An 18520-nucleotide genomic window follows, 5' to 3' on the forward strand; every position below is an offset into this window, starting at 1 on the left:
TCAAGAGTGACCCTTAGTTGTGTTCTGGAGACCATTTGCGGTCCCCCAAACCATATGCCAGGGGGTGTGAACCAGGGCTGTCATCGCAGCTATCACATGGAAGGCAATGCTTTATACTTCCTGTACTAGCTCTCTAACCCCATTTGGTATTTTGGTTTTGGTTGTTCTTTGGGTTATAGGGGGAGGCCACATCCAGAGATGATCAAGTGTTACTCCTGTTCTGCACTCAAGGGCTCACTCCTAGTGGTGCTCAGGGACTGTAAGGGAGACCAGGGGGGTCAAACCTGGCCCAGTCACTTGCAAGGTAAACACTATACCCACTGTATTCTCATTCCAGCTGCCTTTTGTTTTCAAGAGAAGCTGAATCAGATGTGAGGACTATAGGACACAGATAAAACAATCAGGTAAGAAAATTCTCCTTTCTACCTCATTCTGTCTCTCTCCTTTCTCCCTTTTCTCTTTCTCTTAAATGCTGATTCTGTGTTGTCAATCTTTCCTTTAATATATACGTTCTGGAACTCTAATCCTCATTTCCTTTCATATCTTTAGGATGCATTGATTGCCCAATAAAGATATTCTTCCATAATTCACAAGTGAATTGCTTTTAAAATGCCATACTCCATCTCTAAAAAGGCATCATGTGACCTGTAACAAATTTGTACTCCTTCAGGACCATAATTTAATAACCACAAGCAACTAGTTCTTTATATGAAATGAGGAATATGAAATATCTCCAGTCCCTACCACATTTTTCCACTATTCAAACTCCTTAATTACTGGGAAAGAATAAAATAAAATAGCAAGTTTAATTAACACACCATGCAGCATAGGCAAGCAGAAAGTAACCTCTGATTTCTAAACTCAAATAGTACATTCTCATGTGGATCGTAATGAGAATAGTTTTTTTAGTCCCACAGAACTGAGTAAATAAATATCTTGTTTCCCCACTTATCCTCATGAGAGCTGCCAGCTCTAATTTAAAATGTGTTTATTGAGAGTGCCACAGAACGAACAACTTTAATTTTTAAGGTATAGATGTTTTGCTGTCAATAAAGGAATGAAGCACCAACTGTAAATGGGCACTGCCAGTGTACAAGAAAGTGGTGTAGGCACATCTCCTGTCTATGATAGAGCTTAGAGTTTACCAAAAGCACAAGCCTCAATAAGCCACTTAAATAACTTTGCAAACAAGGACTCTCAATCTATACCACCGCTACTCAGGCTTAAGAGCTATTATAGGTCCCAAGCTGCACTTCCCTCCATCTACTGTTTATGTCTGCATTGTCTTCTCTGAGTAGGATTTGAGATAGGCATATGTATTTGATATAGGCATTATCTCTATGCCATCTGTTCTCTCTCAACTCTATCTCTATGACTTCACTCACAATTTTGTTCAACATCATTTCTTTATAATATAGATGAGCCAAACAATTCTAGATAACACTAAAGGAAAGGACATTATTAAAGAAACTACTTTCAATTTACATCCTTTCACTTATAGCTCTAAGTTTCCCACAATTTATTGATAACATAAGTGTTAACTGTTCCTTAAAATACCCCTATCTTTGGGGGACAGAGACATATTACAGTGGGTATTTCCTTGCATGGGGTTGACCCTGATTCAATTCCTCCCAATCTCACCAGAAATAATCCCAGAGTACCACTGGGTGTTTTCCCAAAAAATAAAAATGAATACCCCTATTTTGGAAGGGACTTTTTGTTCTATGTGTTGACTGCCATGTCAACTTACCCTTCACTGTTAAATAAAACCCAGGCAATTATTAAAAATATTTCAAATACAACTGTCCACATCTCCCCAGATACAGAATCAAATCAGAGTATAGGTAATTTTGCTTTCTTTGATTATCCTACTATTTAATGTAAAAACTAAATACAGGGGCCAGAGTGATAGCGCAGCAGAGGGTATTTGCCTTGCACACGGCTGATACAAGACAGACTTGGTTCAATCCTGACATCCCATATGCTCCCCAAGTCAAAAGCAGTTTCTAAGTGAATAGCCAGGAGTAACCACTGAGCATCACTGGGTGTGTGCCTCACCCCAAAAGAACAACTCAATACAAGTTTCAGATGCTGTCTGCTATTTTATGGAAATAACGTCAGAACTTGAAATCTACCAAAGCTATTTTAAAATGACTGAATAACTTTAAATATGGAAACAGCCTATGAAGCAACCCTAACTGCTTCTGATGGCATTTCAAGGTCCTGCGATTTCCATGGACAATCAGAGTCAGTGTGATGCCAGTTCCAAGCATTCCTTGTGACACGTGTAGTGCAGATTATCTTGCCTGCTGGGCCTGCTGCCTGGCACAGCTGATGGCTCACCCATAAAGCCAAGCACTGGAAACCTCACTCTTTTGTGGAGGTTTAGCTCCTGGATTCCTCTGACCTCCCAACTTCCATTTCAATCCTTTTCTTGGAATCTTCCTTATTCTGAGACTTACTACCCATGTAGACTTACCTATTTTTCAAACTGAAAGCCCCTACTACCTTGGTCACTCTTGACTACAACATAAAGAGGCAGATTACCAGTTGTCCTTTATAAAAAGGTAACAAAACTTAAATTATCACAGCAACAGAGATGTAATCTACGACTAAATCTGATGTCCACAGTTATTTCTACTAAAGGGTTTTTCCTTAAGTCTCTGTAGTCAAGCTGATTCTAGTAAGAAGTGAGATTCAATATCATCATTTTTTCACTGCTCCTCTACCCTATCAACTCAAAGAAGAAACTGTATAAATACCTCATGCCTCAAGGACCTAGCATACCAAGATACTTTTTCCCCCACAAACATAGAAAAAAATAACTGGCATATGGTACAAAAAAGCCAACTATGTATTAAAATACAACCTAAGCAAATTATCTCCTCCAACAGATAAAAAAAACCTGCAAGATGAGGCTATGCTGAAATACAAAGCCTATCTTGAATAACTAAATTAGAACCTGCTTTTAGAAAGCTAGTAAGCAAAGAACAAAAAAACAACATTAATTAACCTTTTATTTTACAGTAACTTTAAAATAGCTTTCAGCACTCAGAGTTTTAACATTTTAGAAATGAAAAAAGCTAAGTACATGACAATTTATATTACATTCCTTAATTATACTGACTTAGAGCACACTAGCATGGTAAATATTAATAACTCTTCATATTACGTTGAATAAATCAAATATATAGTAACAATCTAAAACTGAAATTTTCTAGGATCATTTTTATCAATAGGCAAACCTTAGAAATGCTGCACATTGCTTCCAGATTACTACAATTAAAATGATTATCATAATAGGCATATAAGAGTTATCGTCACAGTCTAGTTAGAGTTTAACAGCAGTACAACTAATGAAACAATGAATGTACCTGAATTCTAAAACTTCATTACTAATTTTAAAAAGTGTCTAACCATCATCAGAACTGTTAGAAAAATGGCACCAAATAGACTTGCTGTACACCAGGTTGCCACAAACATCCAATTTGTTTAAAAATGAAAGTAGCATCTGTGAGGTGCAATCAAGTGAAGGACACTAAAACAGGGTATTCCTTTAGTCCTTTTCAGCCCCACCACTGAATGAACATTTTGAAAAAAATTGAGTGGAGAAATTCCATCCTCAAGATACTTCACTACCTTCTGCTTAATATATCAACCTACCATGACTACCGATATAAACACCAAGTTACAGATAGTGTAGCACACCCTGCAAAAATAAGGCTTTACGGAAAACCTTACTATAAATTGCATATTGCCTCAAGAATACAAATGGCATTCCAAGTAGGAATAGCTCCATCTTAGGGCAATGTTATATATAGCGACATGATATACATAGTACAAATACTACTTGTACAAAATACCATCTCTAAAGTTGGTGTATTTACTAAATTTACAGTAAAACTCAAAGACAACATTTCTATCTCTCAGTTATTGGAACAGGGAATGTGCATAAGCTATCATGGGTACTACATAGGATAACACAAAGATATCACAAGCCACGTGATCAAACAATATCATGTTTGAAATCAAGAACAATGTCATGTTTGAGCCATCAAAACAAAAGATACACAGATTAAACCACCCTTATTTAAAAAGAAAACAAAAACAGGGAAGAAAGAAGAAGAAAAATATGGGGCTAGAGATAGCACAGCGGCTTAGGAGCATTTGCCTTGCAAGCAGAGGACCAAAGATGGTTTGAATCCTGACATCCCATATGGTCCCTGTGTCTGCCCAGGATCAATTTCTGAGCAGATACCCAGGAATAAATCCCTGAGAACCACAGGGTGGTGGCCCACCCAAAACAAACAAACAAACAAAAAAAAACACGATCTTAAAATTCAATTTAGGGAATTCAATAAACTAAGGAAATCTGAAAGTGAAGTGACAGATCTTTTGTTCAACACCAATCATCCTTCATATCATGTAACAAAACAATTTCATGAAAATTAAAAATATGAACAAAGTTGTAAGTACACTGACTAGATTCAAGATAAACTGCCAGTCTAAAGGAGCTGGAAATTTGGGCCCAAAGCGGTGGCGCAGGCGGTAGAGTGTTTGCCTGGCACATGCTATCCTAGGACAGACCCTGGTTTGACTCCCCAGCATCCCATATGGTCCCCTAAGCCAGGAGCGATTTCTGAGCATATAGCCAGGAGTAACCCCTGAAGCGTCACCAAGTGTGACGCAAAAACAAAAAAGAGGAGCTGGAAATATCAAGAGAATGTTCATCCTTACAACCAATTCCCTGGCTAACAAGATAAAAACCTGGTCAGTGTGGAGAATCAGCTGTGGACTGTTTTATGAAAAAAAAAAAGCTACCACTAGTACCTAATCCATATTCCTCTCAAGTCAAATCTTAGTAATTTCTAGAGAAAGCATGATATGAATCAATCACTAGCATCAATCTTTCGTACACTACCTGTACTAGACTCTAAGTAAAACAATTCCAGCACTATTTCTAAGGCAACATTCCCAAAGAAAACAAACAACTCGGACAGGGCAAATGTCACCAGTTGCAACATGAAGAAATAATCTATAAATAGGATTGGCTTGTCAGTCTGAAACACCATTCCTTCCTTCATCCCATTAAAGCACTGACTTTGCAAGCTTTTTGAAAGCCAGCCAAAGAAAGAATAACTTGTGTCATCTTTTAAAATAATTAGACATAGAGTTCAATGTGCCTGTGAAGTAGGTCTGAACCACAAGTTCTGTTTATTCTGAACATCAGGTTCCCTGTATGGAAGTTAGAAAAGCTGTTCCTCCACGAGCTGATGAGGACTGGTACTCATAAAATCATCGCGGCCTCTTCTACTGCTCTAGGACCTGAGTCTATAGATTGTTTGTACAACAGCTTCACACTGAGACGATGATGAAGTCGCTAATTCCTGTTCTCTACAACATACATGAATTTCCAACACGGTCAGGAGAGCCACACACCATAATAAGATGTATTTAAAAATTATCCTTTATGGGGACCAGAGTGGTGGCACTAGAGGTAAGGCGTCTGCCTTGCAAGCGCAAGCCTAGGACGGACCATGGTTCGATCGCCTGGCATCCCATATGGTCCCCCCAAGCCGGGAGCAAATTCTGAGCGCTCAGGAGTAACCCCTGAGTGTCAGACAGGTGTGGCCCCAAAACAAAACAAAATTATCCTTTATGATTTATAATTATTTTGGAAGGTTCAAAGAACAAAACATTAAAAGATATTTAAGACAACTATAAATAACAGAGCCAAGGAAAGGATTCAAAAGAGCTGGAGCACACACTCAGGACCTGGATTTTATCCCCAGTAACAAAGGCCCCCATAAAAATAGTAGGTCCCCAATCGTCAAAGAGAAGAGAACTGAGTTCTACAGCTGTTACCTTAAACATAAAAACAAAATGAAAAAAGATAAACTGTCAACCTCTAAAAAGACTTCTTTATATTCTATGGAAATAAATGTAACTTTTAAAGAGATAATTCTATGTCAATTATCTGAACTAGATGAAATACAATGTGCATAAATATCTATGGAATAAAATACATTAAAATATTAAAATTTCAACTTGGGTGAGAAATATCAGTGACATTTCTTTTCCTCACTTTATCTTTGAAATTTCATATAGAAATATTTCTACCTTTCACTTTAAAATTCTATGCAACCTTAAAATTTTCCAGTGCGTAAACATTTGCCTCTACCTGTTTTCAAGTTCAGAAACAGTTCTACTGAGCCTCCCCAAAAAAACCAATCAAGAAGTCCTGTGACCAAAGGAATAGAACATTAGTGCTACTTCTTTCCCCTCCACTGTGAAAAAGAATCCCCAGAACTTTTGAAGCTTCCTCCGCAGGGTCACTCCAAGTTTCCTAGGCAGAAATCCAGGGGGTACATCTGCCACCATCCTTTAACCACTTGTTCCCTCAGTAATAAAACAAATGAAAAGCGCACCTACCTCTAGAGACAATTGTGAAATTAAACAACCTCTTAATATAAGCTTTTTAATTATACCTGGCAGAGAGAGAAGCACTAGCCTTACTACTGTTCTATTACTACAACTATTATTTCCGTTACTACTAATAATACCAATATCTTTTACTATAATACTAATAATACTAATACTAATATACTAATACTAATACTAATAATACTAATATCTTTTACCAGCGCTCCTATAAAAACAAATGAGCAGGCAGAGCTCCCTCTCCTCATGGGCCATTTCCTAAGGAGGAAAACTGCCAATTTGAGCTCAGCAAAACTGACAGGCACAGAGGCATGAGATTTGCACCAAAGACTATTTTCTGCTAGGCACTGTGCCCCTGGCACTTTGTCACAGCCATTCTAGTCCATCCCTAAGCCTACTATACCCACAGTGACCATACCAGGCCAGTCTCTGCCCTCACTCATCTTGCTCACTGGCTTTTCATACTTTTCAAATACTTTGCAACATGCTCCTGATCCACTGTGAGTCCCGGCCTGCTGAGATTATTACAAGGATAAGACTAGGTAGGGCCTGAGAATGTTCCGTGGTAGAACATCTGATTTGCACCTATGAGGCCTGTGTTCATAGTTTCATTCCCAGGATACAATAACTTTTAAAGATCTATTTTTTGGGGGGTTGGGAAGTTAGAGGTGGGGGAGGGAGATGACTCCCCATGTTCAGGAGGCATGGCAGTCCTTGGAGATTCTCAGTTAACTGGGTGTTCAAAGTGAAGGGCATAGGATGGAATTTGCTGTGATTTACGGAGATACCTCAGCAGTGCTGGGACAGCCAGGGCTACATTTATGTTCTGGGTCTCCAGGTTCACACTCAGCAATGTGTGTGGATCTCCAGGGTTACATCAGCGATACATCTCAGGGGATCATAAGGCACCAGAAATCCAGTTTACGTCACGTACATGTACCTTCCATCTATACTAGCTCCCTTCTAAATCTTTTTGTGGGAGACTTATATTGGGGGTGGGCTATGTGTGAGTGGGGGGGGGCGGAGCATAAGTACAGCAGGTAGGGCTCTTGCCTTGCACACAGTACACTAAAAAATGTCCCAAACACTGTATTTTCAACCCCAGGTGAGTGGGTCTGTTCATATTACACGTAATAATCCAAATCAGGCTAAGGATGAAACACATATAGTGTGGCAATCTTCTATCATTGAGAGCAAGCCAGAACTGTCTTTTTTTTTTTTTTTTTTTTTATGAGAAAAAAGAACAGGTGGGGAGTAAGGACTGACAGCTCAGGCTATCCTGAGCCAGTTCCACCCAGGTTTGCATATAAGACTATCTCTGTTTTGGGGTAAAACCAAGATGTAAACAAACAGATACAAAGAAGCCAGTGATGATCTTTGTTTGTGGTAAAACAAGGTATAATCTAATAGCCAACCCTGGTTGGATTCCAAGCACCACATGTGATCCCCTAAACCCACCAAGATTGTTTTCTGAGGTCAGAGCCCTGAGCACTAATGGGTATAGCCCAAATAAACAGAAACAAAAACAAACAAAAAAATCTTTAGTTGAGTAAGAAAGATTTAATTTGGGGAAGCAGCCTATAGAATGTAAGGAAAGACATAGGTACCACCATCAAATGGTTTGACCATCAGGGACACTAGATCATAAATCACAGTTGACAGATATAGGCCAGAGTCACAGGGAGAAAGAAAATACCCTGAGAGTGGGATGTGAGTCCATAGACAGATGCAAAAATAAAAAACCATATGGTGTGAGCACCAGCAAAGTCACCAATACTGGCTTTCCATTTCTAACCCCATGTGGTCTCAATGAACTTCCCTTTCCCCTTTTTAGATGTTTATGAGACAGCCTGTTTATAAAGACAGATTTCATTCCCTATGAACAAATGGGTCCTGAACTAGCCTGACATGTTCATATAACAAATGGACAAGTCATCAGAATGTCATCTGCTTTGTTAAAAGAAATTAGGACCATGTTTATAAAAGGAACTTGGCCTTTCTTAAAGATCTGGAGAGGAAAACCACAATGTGTTATTTTGTGTCCATAGAAAAAAGAAAATAGAGAAGAGTCTAGAAAAAAATCTTGAAAAAAAGGTCACTTCTGTAAATAAATTTTAAATCTCCATAAAAAATATTTCCAGCATGACTATACTGTACCTGCTCCTTGGAAGAAACATGGATTCCTTGATAAACACAGAACCGGAGAGAAGGATATACCAGCAGGTTCCGATATCATCAGGACTGAAAAGAAAAGACAATAGAATAAATCAATTAGAACAATGATGAAAAAATTGAGACATACTTAACGAAAATGTAGTGTCTACATAACTTTTATAATCATAAAAAGCAATAAAAGAGCATAAATATATACATTTAAAAATATTATTCAACTATTGGAATAATCATTAAAATGTTTAGATGACTGAGAGATAGTACAGTAAGGCTTTGTATAAAGCTGACCCAGGTATAATACCCAGGCACCCTAAGCCCTTCCAAAATGATCTCTAAATGCAAATCCAGGAGTAAGCACTGCTAGGTATGACCCTAAAACAGAAGTTATGTTTAGGAAGATAGTATAGGATAGGGGGTGGGAGAACAGATATTTTATGTCTTATACACAGTCAACCCCAGTACAACATATGATCATATGATCCAACCAACATGACCAGGAGTGATCCCTGAGGACCACCAATAAGCAAAATGACTAAGTGCTGCAGTGTGCTGTGACTTAGAGAGTTGGGAGGAGCTCTCCTATTGATATGCTATACTTAGCTAAGGAATTTTCTGTGTGGCTCACTTTGATGGTTTTCAATCCTACGCAGTTATTTGAAAACAAATTAAAAAAAAAGGGGGGGGCCGGGAAGGTATCGCTAGAGGTAAGGTGTCTGCCTTGCAAGCGCTACCGTAGGAGGGACCGCGGTTTGATCCCTTGGTGTCCCATATGGTTCGCCCCCAAGCCAGGGGCGATTTCTGAGCACATAGCCAGGAGTAACCCCTGAGCGTCAAATGGGTGTGGCCCCAAAACAAAAACAAACAAACAAAAAAAACCACAATGAGAAGTAATACATAAAGAGAAACTGTATCAAGAAACTAGAAGTAGGGGTGGGAGAGATAGCACAGTGGTAGGGTGTTTGCCTTGCAAGCAGCCGATCCAGGACCAACGGTGGTTCTAACCCTGGCATCCGGTATGGACCCCCGTGCATGCCAGGAAGGATTTCTGAGCAGAGCCGGAGTAACCCGAGCGCCGCCGCTGGGTGTGATCCAAAAACAACAACAACAAAACAACAACAAAAAAAAAAAAAAAGGAAAGAAACTAGAAGTATTACCGTTGTACACATCCTAATTTAGATATTGTCAGACTGCTCCCCACAGGTGGTTAACCATTTGTAGGTCTACCTGCTTCCAACAGCCTTTCGATACTGTTTGTTAAACAGCAGACCCCTGAGTAATGGCAATTCATTTAGCAGTATTTCATTATAATACTGATGAGAAGCTGTCATTTGTATGTCATCTCACCTAAAGTCAGTTCCTAAAAACTTATCAATGATAAGTGAGGACTCATTGCATTTATTCACTAATTTGAAGATAAGGTTCTTCTGAGTCTCAGGATTCCTCAGAGAAAAACAAAGACCACATGGGAGCTTATAGTCCAATGGGACACTACAGATAATAAATCATAAAATAAGAAGATATTAGAATTAACACAGGAATGGGTAATTAGGGTAGGTTCGGAAAATGGACTAGGTTCTAGCATTATAAATAGGCGGTGAGGACAAGACTCGTGAGAACATTGAAGCAAAAGAAGATGAGCCAACTGGGTCCCTAAGAGACCAGAATTCCAAGCCCAGAGCAGTCTGAGGAGGTACAAAGGTCTGGATGCTGGCAGGTCTCATTTCAAGCAAAAAGACCCATGGGAGAGTGGAAGCAATGGTGAGATAGAAGCATGGAGAAGCACCAAGCATTCTACCATAAAGGTTTTTACCAAACTCAGAACTTCTGCGAATCTACATGATAAAAATGGCATCTTAAGTACCTTCATTTTCTCATTCCTCTTTTAAAAAATTAATAAATAGGGACCTCCCAGCAGTGCTTCGGAGGCATGGTGACCACACCTTGAGATACCAGTGGTACAAAATTCACCCAGTGGTCCAGGAATGCACTGCTTTCTCCCCCAGGGTGCTGAGGAACAGGGGTAGCACACATGATTCAATTAGGGCCAGTCCTTTGAGCCGAATATTTTTTCTAGTACTTTTCCTATTATTATGTGTTATTTCTCTTCTTTTTAATAAAATAAACAAATAAATAAAATAAAGATAATTTTATTTTACTTAAATGATTTACAGTTATTCATAGTTGAATTTTATGCACACAATGTTCCAATACCAATCCCATCACCAATGTTAACTTTCCCCCAACAGGGTTCACAGATCCCTTCCCACACCTCTCCATCCCAGGCACCTTTGTTAAGTTCAGGTTTGGTCTCATGATTCCAGTGTTGTTGACTCTGGTTTGGATATCTGGCTCCATCATATATTTTTACTCCACCCATGTACCTGAATACCCTTTACCCCTGCCTCCACCTGTTGCTTGTCATCTATCTCTTGTTCTCTCCCACTCTAATTCTTTCTTCTTCCTATACTCTGGAGCCAAGAGTAGACTAAGCATCCCATCCCCTTTAAACTCCTCATTCCCTCACCCAGTTATTCCAAATCCCACATATTAGTGATATCATATGGTAGCACCCTTGTTTAATTTTTATGAGTCATATAACTTTTCCTGTGCAATCAGTACATAACTTCTATGCAATTTTCTACTATGTTTTCTTATTCAATTTTCTTAACTTGTTTTTATTAAATTTTCTTATCTAGGTGCATTTTTATAAAGTTTTTGAAAAATTGTTACATACACAGTGGACAAGTGTTAGATATGAAGGCATCCAAGAAATAAGTAACTTTAGCTAGAGGAGAGGGGTGGGGAAAAGGTGATTAAAGGGCTTTTAATATCTAAATTACTGAGATGCTGGCACCCACATTAAAGGCTCTGCTGGTGTGTGGGGGGGCCTGTATTTATTCATTTGTCCTGCCACCTCTCCTGGAAGAAGACAATCCACAGACTTTGCATTAGATTCCTCTTCTCTTCGCATACCACTTTTTGGGAACTTAAAGACCCTCTTATGCTTGATTAGCATTAGATATCATCCCTGGTACCTGTCCTGTTGATTGTCCCATAACAATAAATACTGAATGCGGAGGACAGTCAGGACTCAGGGACCCCTGACCTCATGATCTTTTCTCTTATGTCTTATTCCTTGACGTGCCCCTTCTTCTGGCCCATTCATCTGGGGCTGGACTCCAGAACTACTCAACTATATGATGAAATCCTTCTGTTCATTCCAACTTGGACATAACTAGAGGGTATCATGCTGAAGGAAATGAATCAAAGGGGAAAGTACAAATAAGATGGTCTAACTCATAAATGGGATATAAGAAATACAGTGAAGGAGTAAGATGGGCAGATGCTAACAAACCTGAGAATCTGCCTACAGGACTGAGTTTGCTCAGTAAAGAGGAAGTGGGCTGTGGTACGAGAGGCGACCTAGACCCAGAGGGTGGAGGAAGTCTAGTACTCTAGTCTTCTAGGAATATAAGAATAAGCATATCCCTAACTACATGCTAATGCTATAGCAATCAGAATGCCTAAATTAAAAAAAAATAATAAAGAAAGTGCTACTTTAGCTTCTGAAATGTGATCTATTATTACTTTTCCCTGTTTTTTTTTTTTTACCTTGGACTTAATTAATTACATTTTGCCATTTGGTTTTACTTATAGTGTCAAGTGTATCCAATGTACTAGGATTCAGTAAACTTGGTTATCTTTTCTTTAATTATGATCCACTACTATTATTAGTATATAACAAAATCCTAGTGGGATTTAAAGCAAGGCATGTCACTTCTGTTCTGTACATCTAATAAACTGACCACTCAAGAGTCCAAGCCTGACAGGAAGACTCTACAGGCCTTGAAGGCTGACTTCTGTCAAAATGTGTGGCTCAGACATCCTTAATCCACAGTGAAGGATCTCACTCAAGATGGCAGATCCAAATCTACCACCATAACCACATTCCAGCCAGTTAGAAGGGTGGGGAGAGCACGCCCATTGCTTTGGAAAGAGTACACAAGTTGCAGACTATGCTTCCCCCAGAGAATAGTAAAGTAGTCACATGTGTTTTACAAAGGAGTCACTGGCCATCTCTGCCATGTCTTTTTTTTTTTTTTTTTTTTTTTTGATTTTTGAGCCACACGCAGTGATGCTCAAGGGTTACTCCTGTCTATGCGCTCAGCAAGCACAGTGGCGTTTGCCTTGCAAGCAGCAATCCAGGACCTAAGGTGGTTCGTTTGAATCCCTCGTGCCTGCCAGGAGCTATTTCTAAGCAGATAGCCAAGAATAACCCCTGAGCACTGCCGGGTGTGGCAGTTTTTGGGTGTGGCCCAAAAACAAAAACAAAACAAAAAAGAAATCGATCCTGGCTTGGGGGAACCACATGGAACACCAGGGGATCAAACCATGGTCCATCCTTGGTCAGCAGCAAGCGCCCTACCACTGTGCCATCACTCTAGGCCCCCTATTTTTTTTTTTTTTTGGTTTGGTAAATGTATTACATTCTAAAAGAGCACTAAATCCTACTTTAAATTCAGAACAATGAGGTAACAAAAAATACCATCTACCTGAACACTTTCCTTTTTGCTATTTATTTCAAAAGCAAACCAAAAGTCAATGGCTATTTCCCCAAAGACTTTTTTTTCTCAAATTTAAAATTACTTGGTTTTCAAAAAATATTTTGTGTATACATAAAGATAAGCACTGTCAAATGAAGTTTAATTCTGATAAAGCCATTTAAAAAATGACCACTCATATGAAAATGTTAATAATTTCTACTCTCCTTTCTCCAATTTTTTTTTTTTTTTTTTTTTTTTGGTTTTTGGGCCACACCCGGTGGTGTTCAGGGGTTACTCCTGGCTGTCTACTCAGAAATAGCTCCTGGCAGGCAAGGGGGACCATATGGGACACCGGGATTCGAACCAACCACCTTTGGTCCTGGATCAGCTGCTTGCAAGGCAAACGTCGCTGTGCTATCTCTCCAGGCCCTCCAATTTTTAATCATCACCTTTACACCTAGTTTGGGGTTTATTTCTGCATGTGTAGAGAGGAAGGAGAGACTTGTTGGTCCTAAGAGAAGATGAAGAATTATTACTAAATGCTGATTTAAGTAAAGATGTTTTGTGCCAGATGCAAGAACAGCTTTAAACTTTTTAAAATAACAAGCAATAACACATTAAAAGAATCATTTTGTAAATTTATGTTATCCCTTTGTCACTAAAAGATTGGCCAAGGGAAATAAAATCTAAAAAAAGTTAAGAAGTTAAGGTAAATTAACAGCATGACTTTAGAAAAGACACTAAATTTTCTGTCAGAATTCAATGAACAATGATTATTAAATGCAAATAATAATGATCTTTTATTTGTGATCTTGTTTAAAAAGCACAATGCATGTCACCAAGGTCAATTGTGACAAAGCCTTTTTGGTTGCCCTATCTGTCCATTCTGAAAGAAAATTAGTATAGACAAAGAGCAAACATAAAGTGTGTTTTCTTGGTTTTTCTAGAACTAATCATAAAGTACACATTTATTAGAGGCAACCAAGACTGGGGAGACAGGACAGGAGGTTAAGGGGTTTGCATGCAGCTTTAATCCTAGGTAGCACATAGGGTCCACCAAGCCCCACCAGGAGTGATCCCTGAGCATAGGGCCATTGTGCCCCAAACCATGAACCTACCCCAAAAAAACCTTTCACTGGATTTAGTGGTCATTTACTAGCAAGGCAGGTCAAAAATGTTATTAGTGGGAGTTTTATTGTTTTCTTCTTTTGAGAAAAGAAAGTGGGGATGCAACAAGCCCAGTAGTACTGGGGAGAGGGATGTTCCTTGCCAAAATGCATTAGTCACATTAGTATTAAGCTGTTATTAATTTTAAGATTCTGGTTTCATTTAGGATGTTAGATACTTTTCTAGTGTTCTACAAATATCAGCTCATTTAATCACCTGATTGTTCAGGAGGCAGAAACATAATGTCCGCATTGTGATCTGAATGGAGGAACAAGCAACCCTGGTCTTTCTTGTCCAGGGTCTGGTGGTCCAGGGGCAGCAAGACCACAAATTCTACCTCAGAGATTGGTCCCTTGATATAGTAATTCTACCATGTATAATACCTACTTTGAATTTGTGGGCATACTAAATAAAATAACATTCATTTATCAAATTCTGGTTTGGGGCTAGAGCAATAGAACAGCAGGTAGGATGTTTTCCTTGCATGTGACCAATCCAGAGCCTACCAGTTGTAATTTCTAAACACAGAACTAAGAGTAAACCAAGCACTACTGGGTGTGGCCCAAATAAAAATAAAAAATAAAAAACAATTCTGTTTTTATTAAAGTAAGCACTTAGAGCAAAGACTACAAAAATGGTAAATCTTATTTGATTTACTTATTTGATTTGGTGCTCTGGAAATTGCTGTATAAACTAGAAAACCGTTTTGGCCAAGCAAATAGAAGCAAAGAGAAAACACAGGGATCTATATCACACTAAGAAGTTTCGGCACCACAAAGAAAATGAGTAGAATAAAGACACCCAGCAGAAAGGGAGATGTTGTCTGCCCACTATTCATATGATAGAGGGTTGAGATCCAAGAAATATTAAGGCCTGGTAGCACTTTACAAGAAAAAAGAACCAACTCTGTGAAACAACAACGTGGGGGGGGGGGGGGGGGAATGAATAGAAACTTCCTCAAAGAAGAATAAAAGGTATAGGAGAAAATGTTCTGCATCACTTATCATTGATTTACTCCAAAGAGAGTTCTTTTAATAACTTAGCAGACAACTTAGCAACAGCAACAACCTGCTTTCAGGGCAGGGCTCTCGGCATCGCCCTCTAATGGTGAGGTGAAACTAGAGGACACCATCATCCCGATTTCCGATGTAGGATTGCACAGAAACCAGGATCTCTAACTACAGAAACCTGACACCAACAACAAGGATTGTGCGAAAAAATTTTACTGGAACCACAGGGAATGACTCAGGTTGGACAACTTAGTATGCTTGGAGCCCAGAGTTGGTCTTATGCCAGAAAACTTCAGGGGAAGGTCTCCTTTGTATTTGGGCCAAGGATTTTCCTTTCCATTTCCCCCATATTTTGCTGGGCCTATGCAAACAATAATTGCCACTCTCACATCGTTTTTACTGTCTTTATTTAACTCTTATCCTTAAAAAAAAAGAAGAGCTTACTACACCTTCTGCTTGTGCTTTCATGAGTTCATTACTGATTAATAATTTTAACAATATACTTGCTACTGAACTTTTTCTTCTTTCCTTTCTCTTCCATCTCTTAGATTTTTTTTTAATAACTTTGCTTCTGGTCATCTTGAAGCGAATGTATTATGATCAGTTATGTCAACTATGTAACGCATTTTCTTTAAATAAATTTAATAAAAAAAAAAAAAGGAGAGATACCTTCTCCTTCAGGAAGCGCCTTTCCCCCGGTACACCTGTAACTTTTACAGCACTTTTACAGGTAGAAAAGAACAGAACATGGCAGTCACAGCACTGTAGAAAAGCAAACTTTTCTACATTTCAGAGTAAAGCAAACCTTTCTGAGCTCTTGCTTGCTCACACCCTGACAGTGAAGCTAACAGAAGAGTGACTACAGTGATAATTATTCTCTAGGATGAATGCTGAGACTGATTTCTGCCCAGAGCAGGTGCTAGGTTGCTAATTTAAAAGTGCACTTTCCAAGGCTTTCTTTCTTCCGCCCATCTCCTAGCTTTTGGTAGGAGTCAACATAGTGAAAAATTCTCAGGATCAAGCCCCAACAGAAATAGGAATCAGAAAGAAAAGTACAATTCTATTACCACCACCTGTTAATGAGCTGTATGTGTTTCATGTACCACTGCTTCTTGTTTCTTTCAATGACTGCTTCATGTTTTAAAATTATGAGTTAAAAAAGAATTCCATCAAGAGGCCAGAGTGAGGGGCCAGAGAAGTGGCTAAAGTGGTAAGGCATCTGCCCTTGTGCGCGCTAGCCTAGGATGAACTGCTGCTGTTCGATCCCCCGGTGTCCCATATGGTCCCCCAAGCCAGTAGTGATTTCTGAGCACATAGCCAGGAGTAACCCCTGAGCATCACCAGTGTGGCCAAATAACCAAAAAAAAAAAAAAAAAGGCCACTGTAATAGTACTGTACAGTGGATAGGGTACTTGCATTTGGCCAACCCACGTTCATTCCCCAGCATCCCATATGGTTCCTCAAATCCCACCAGGAGTGATCCTTGAGCACAGAAGCAAGATAAGCCCCTGAGCCCAGTTGGTTGTGGCCCAGAAACAATAATATGGAAAATATTCCAAGAGAAAGGACAAATACCTAAGCATGTTCAAATAACGTAAGTCTTCACTCTGTCTCTCTGAACAGTCTGAACGCCTATTTTGAAAAGAGCCATAATTTCTTAGCTGAGCTAAGATTTACAACAGACGATTTATTTTATCTCAATACAATCCACCCAACAACAGAGCAAACAAATGCCACAAAAGCCAAAGTTTACATGAAGACATGTTGGAGAGTTCCTGTTTTTCATTTTTCTCAACAGGGAGAAAAATGAATAAGTAAACAAAGCAAAAGCAAACAAAATATAAAGAGGCCATCAAAAATCATTAATAAATCAGAACAGGCATCTGAAGAAATAAATAATGTATAGTGCCTGTTATCCCGATTTACCAAGACAAAACTAAATGGCAAGCTCAGACTTTGCACAATGAGTTAAAGCAAATTTTAAATCCTCCCACTTTTCCCCTTACCTTAGTACCTTCTGCTCCTTCAACACATCCCCACTAAATGCTAACTAGCTGCTTTCCTGGCCTCTTCCTTCCCAGACAACCAAGATGCCTACTTCTACCCTCTACATTAGATCCTACCTTAAATGAATGGCCTGTTACGTTTCACCTTACAAAATCTTCTGGACTCACAAACTCCAAATTAATACCCATTTATTCCCATTTATATTTTTCCATATGAGTTTCTTATTCCTGAGGTATGTAAGAAGACATGCAGTTAGTTACCAGATCTTCCTTCTCAGCAGGAACTGTGTGCTATACCTCATAAAAACTGGGGCAAGACTTCCACTATCAATTGCTCAGACAAATCAGTTTATAATATGCTTCTCCCTTAAACCTACTTGACAAGAGAGAAGCTAAATTTTCTGGCCCAGCACAGAGTACACAGCAGACTGCCATACACAGATCAAAAGCTTGAGAATATATATTCTCTCATACAGGACATGTGAGGTTGGTGAGATTAAATTCTGAAATTACAGCTCCTCAGCTATAAATAAAATACTTCATAATATTACTTCCATTTAAAACAAAGACATATAGTAAATTCTGTTTGTAATGGGCACCTTAAAAAACTCAATATCTCTTCACTTACAACCATCCTGAAAGGGTGAAGCAGTGACTCTTCTTCCAGCTCCAAATCCCAACACATCCAATGCAGCAATCCTGACTCCTTTCACTCATACTATCCTTCCCCCACACTCACCTATGCCTCAGGTTTTCCAAACAAACTTGCTGTCCCAGCTTCTAAATAGCACCTTTTATCTAGTAACCTTTTCATTCATCCTTTAAATTTCGGGTTAACTAACACCTCTACCTCTGAGAAGTGCTTGAAAATCTTCCAAAGTCAATTTTCTCCTGATTTCCCAGAGCATTTTGTATACAATCTCATTAAGCAGTTTCCAAAAGTAGTAATTATTTTCTGAGTCTTCCCCATTAACTTTTTATCCGGCTCATCAGTATCCCGATTTACCACAGAGTCTTGTGTACAGGATAAAAAAAATAGTATGGTGTGTTATCGACAGCTAAATAATTTCTAAGTAATCAGAAAAATATGGAATAGACACCGATTCAGAAAAGGCATTAAAGTGTCTGAGAGTGGGCCCGGAGAGATAGCACAGTGGCGTTAGCCTTGCAAGCAGCCGAT

General features: G+C 39.0%; 1 protein-coding gene across 1 annotated transcript in view; it reads right to left on the minus strand.

Annotated features, from left to right (window-relative positions):
* RAPGEF2 (Rap guanine nucleotide exchange factor 2) overlaps nucleotides 1–18520 on the minus strand; it is a 273060-nt gene that overhangs the window by 155588 nt on the left and 98952 nt on the right. The window contains exon 4 of the mRNA XM_049770221.1: nucleotides 8599–8682. Coding sequence (XP_049626178.1) covers nucleotides 8599–8682 — 84 coding nt within the window. The remainder of the gene's footprint in view (nucleotides 1–8598; nucleotides 8683–18520) is intronic.

The sequence above is a fragment of the Suncus etruscus genome, chromosome 3, assembly GCF_024139225.1.
Source record: "Suncus etruscus isolate mSunEtr1 chromosome 3, mSunEtr1.pri.cur, whole genome shotgun sequence".
In the NCBI taxonomy this organism is placed as follows: Eukaryota; Metazoa; Chordata; class Mammalia; order Eulipotyphla; family Soricidae; genus Suncus; species Suncus etruscus.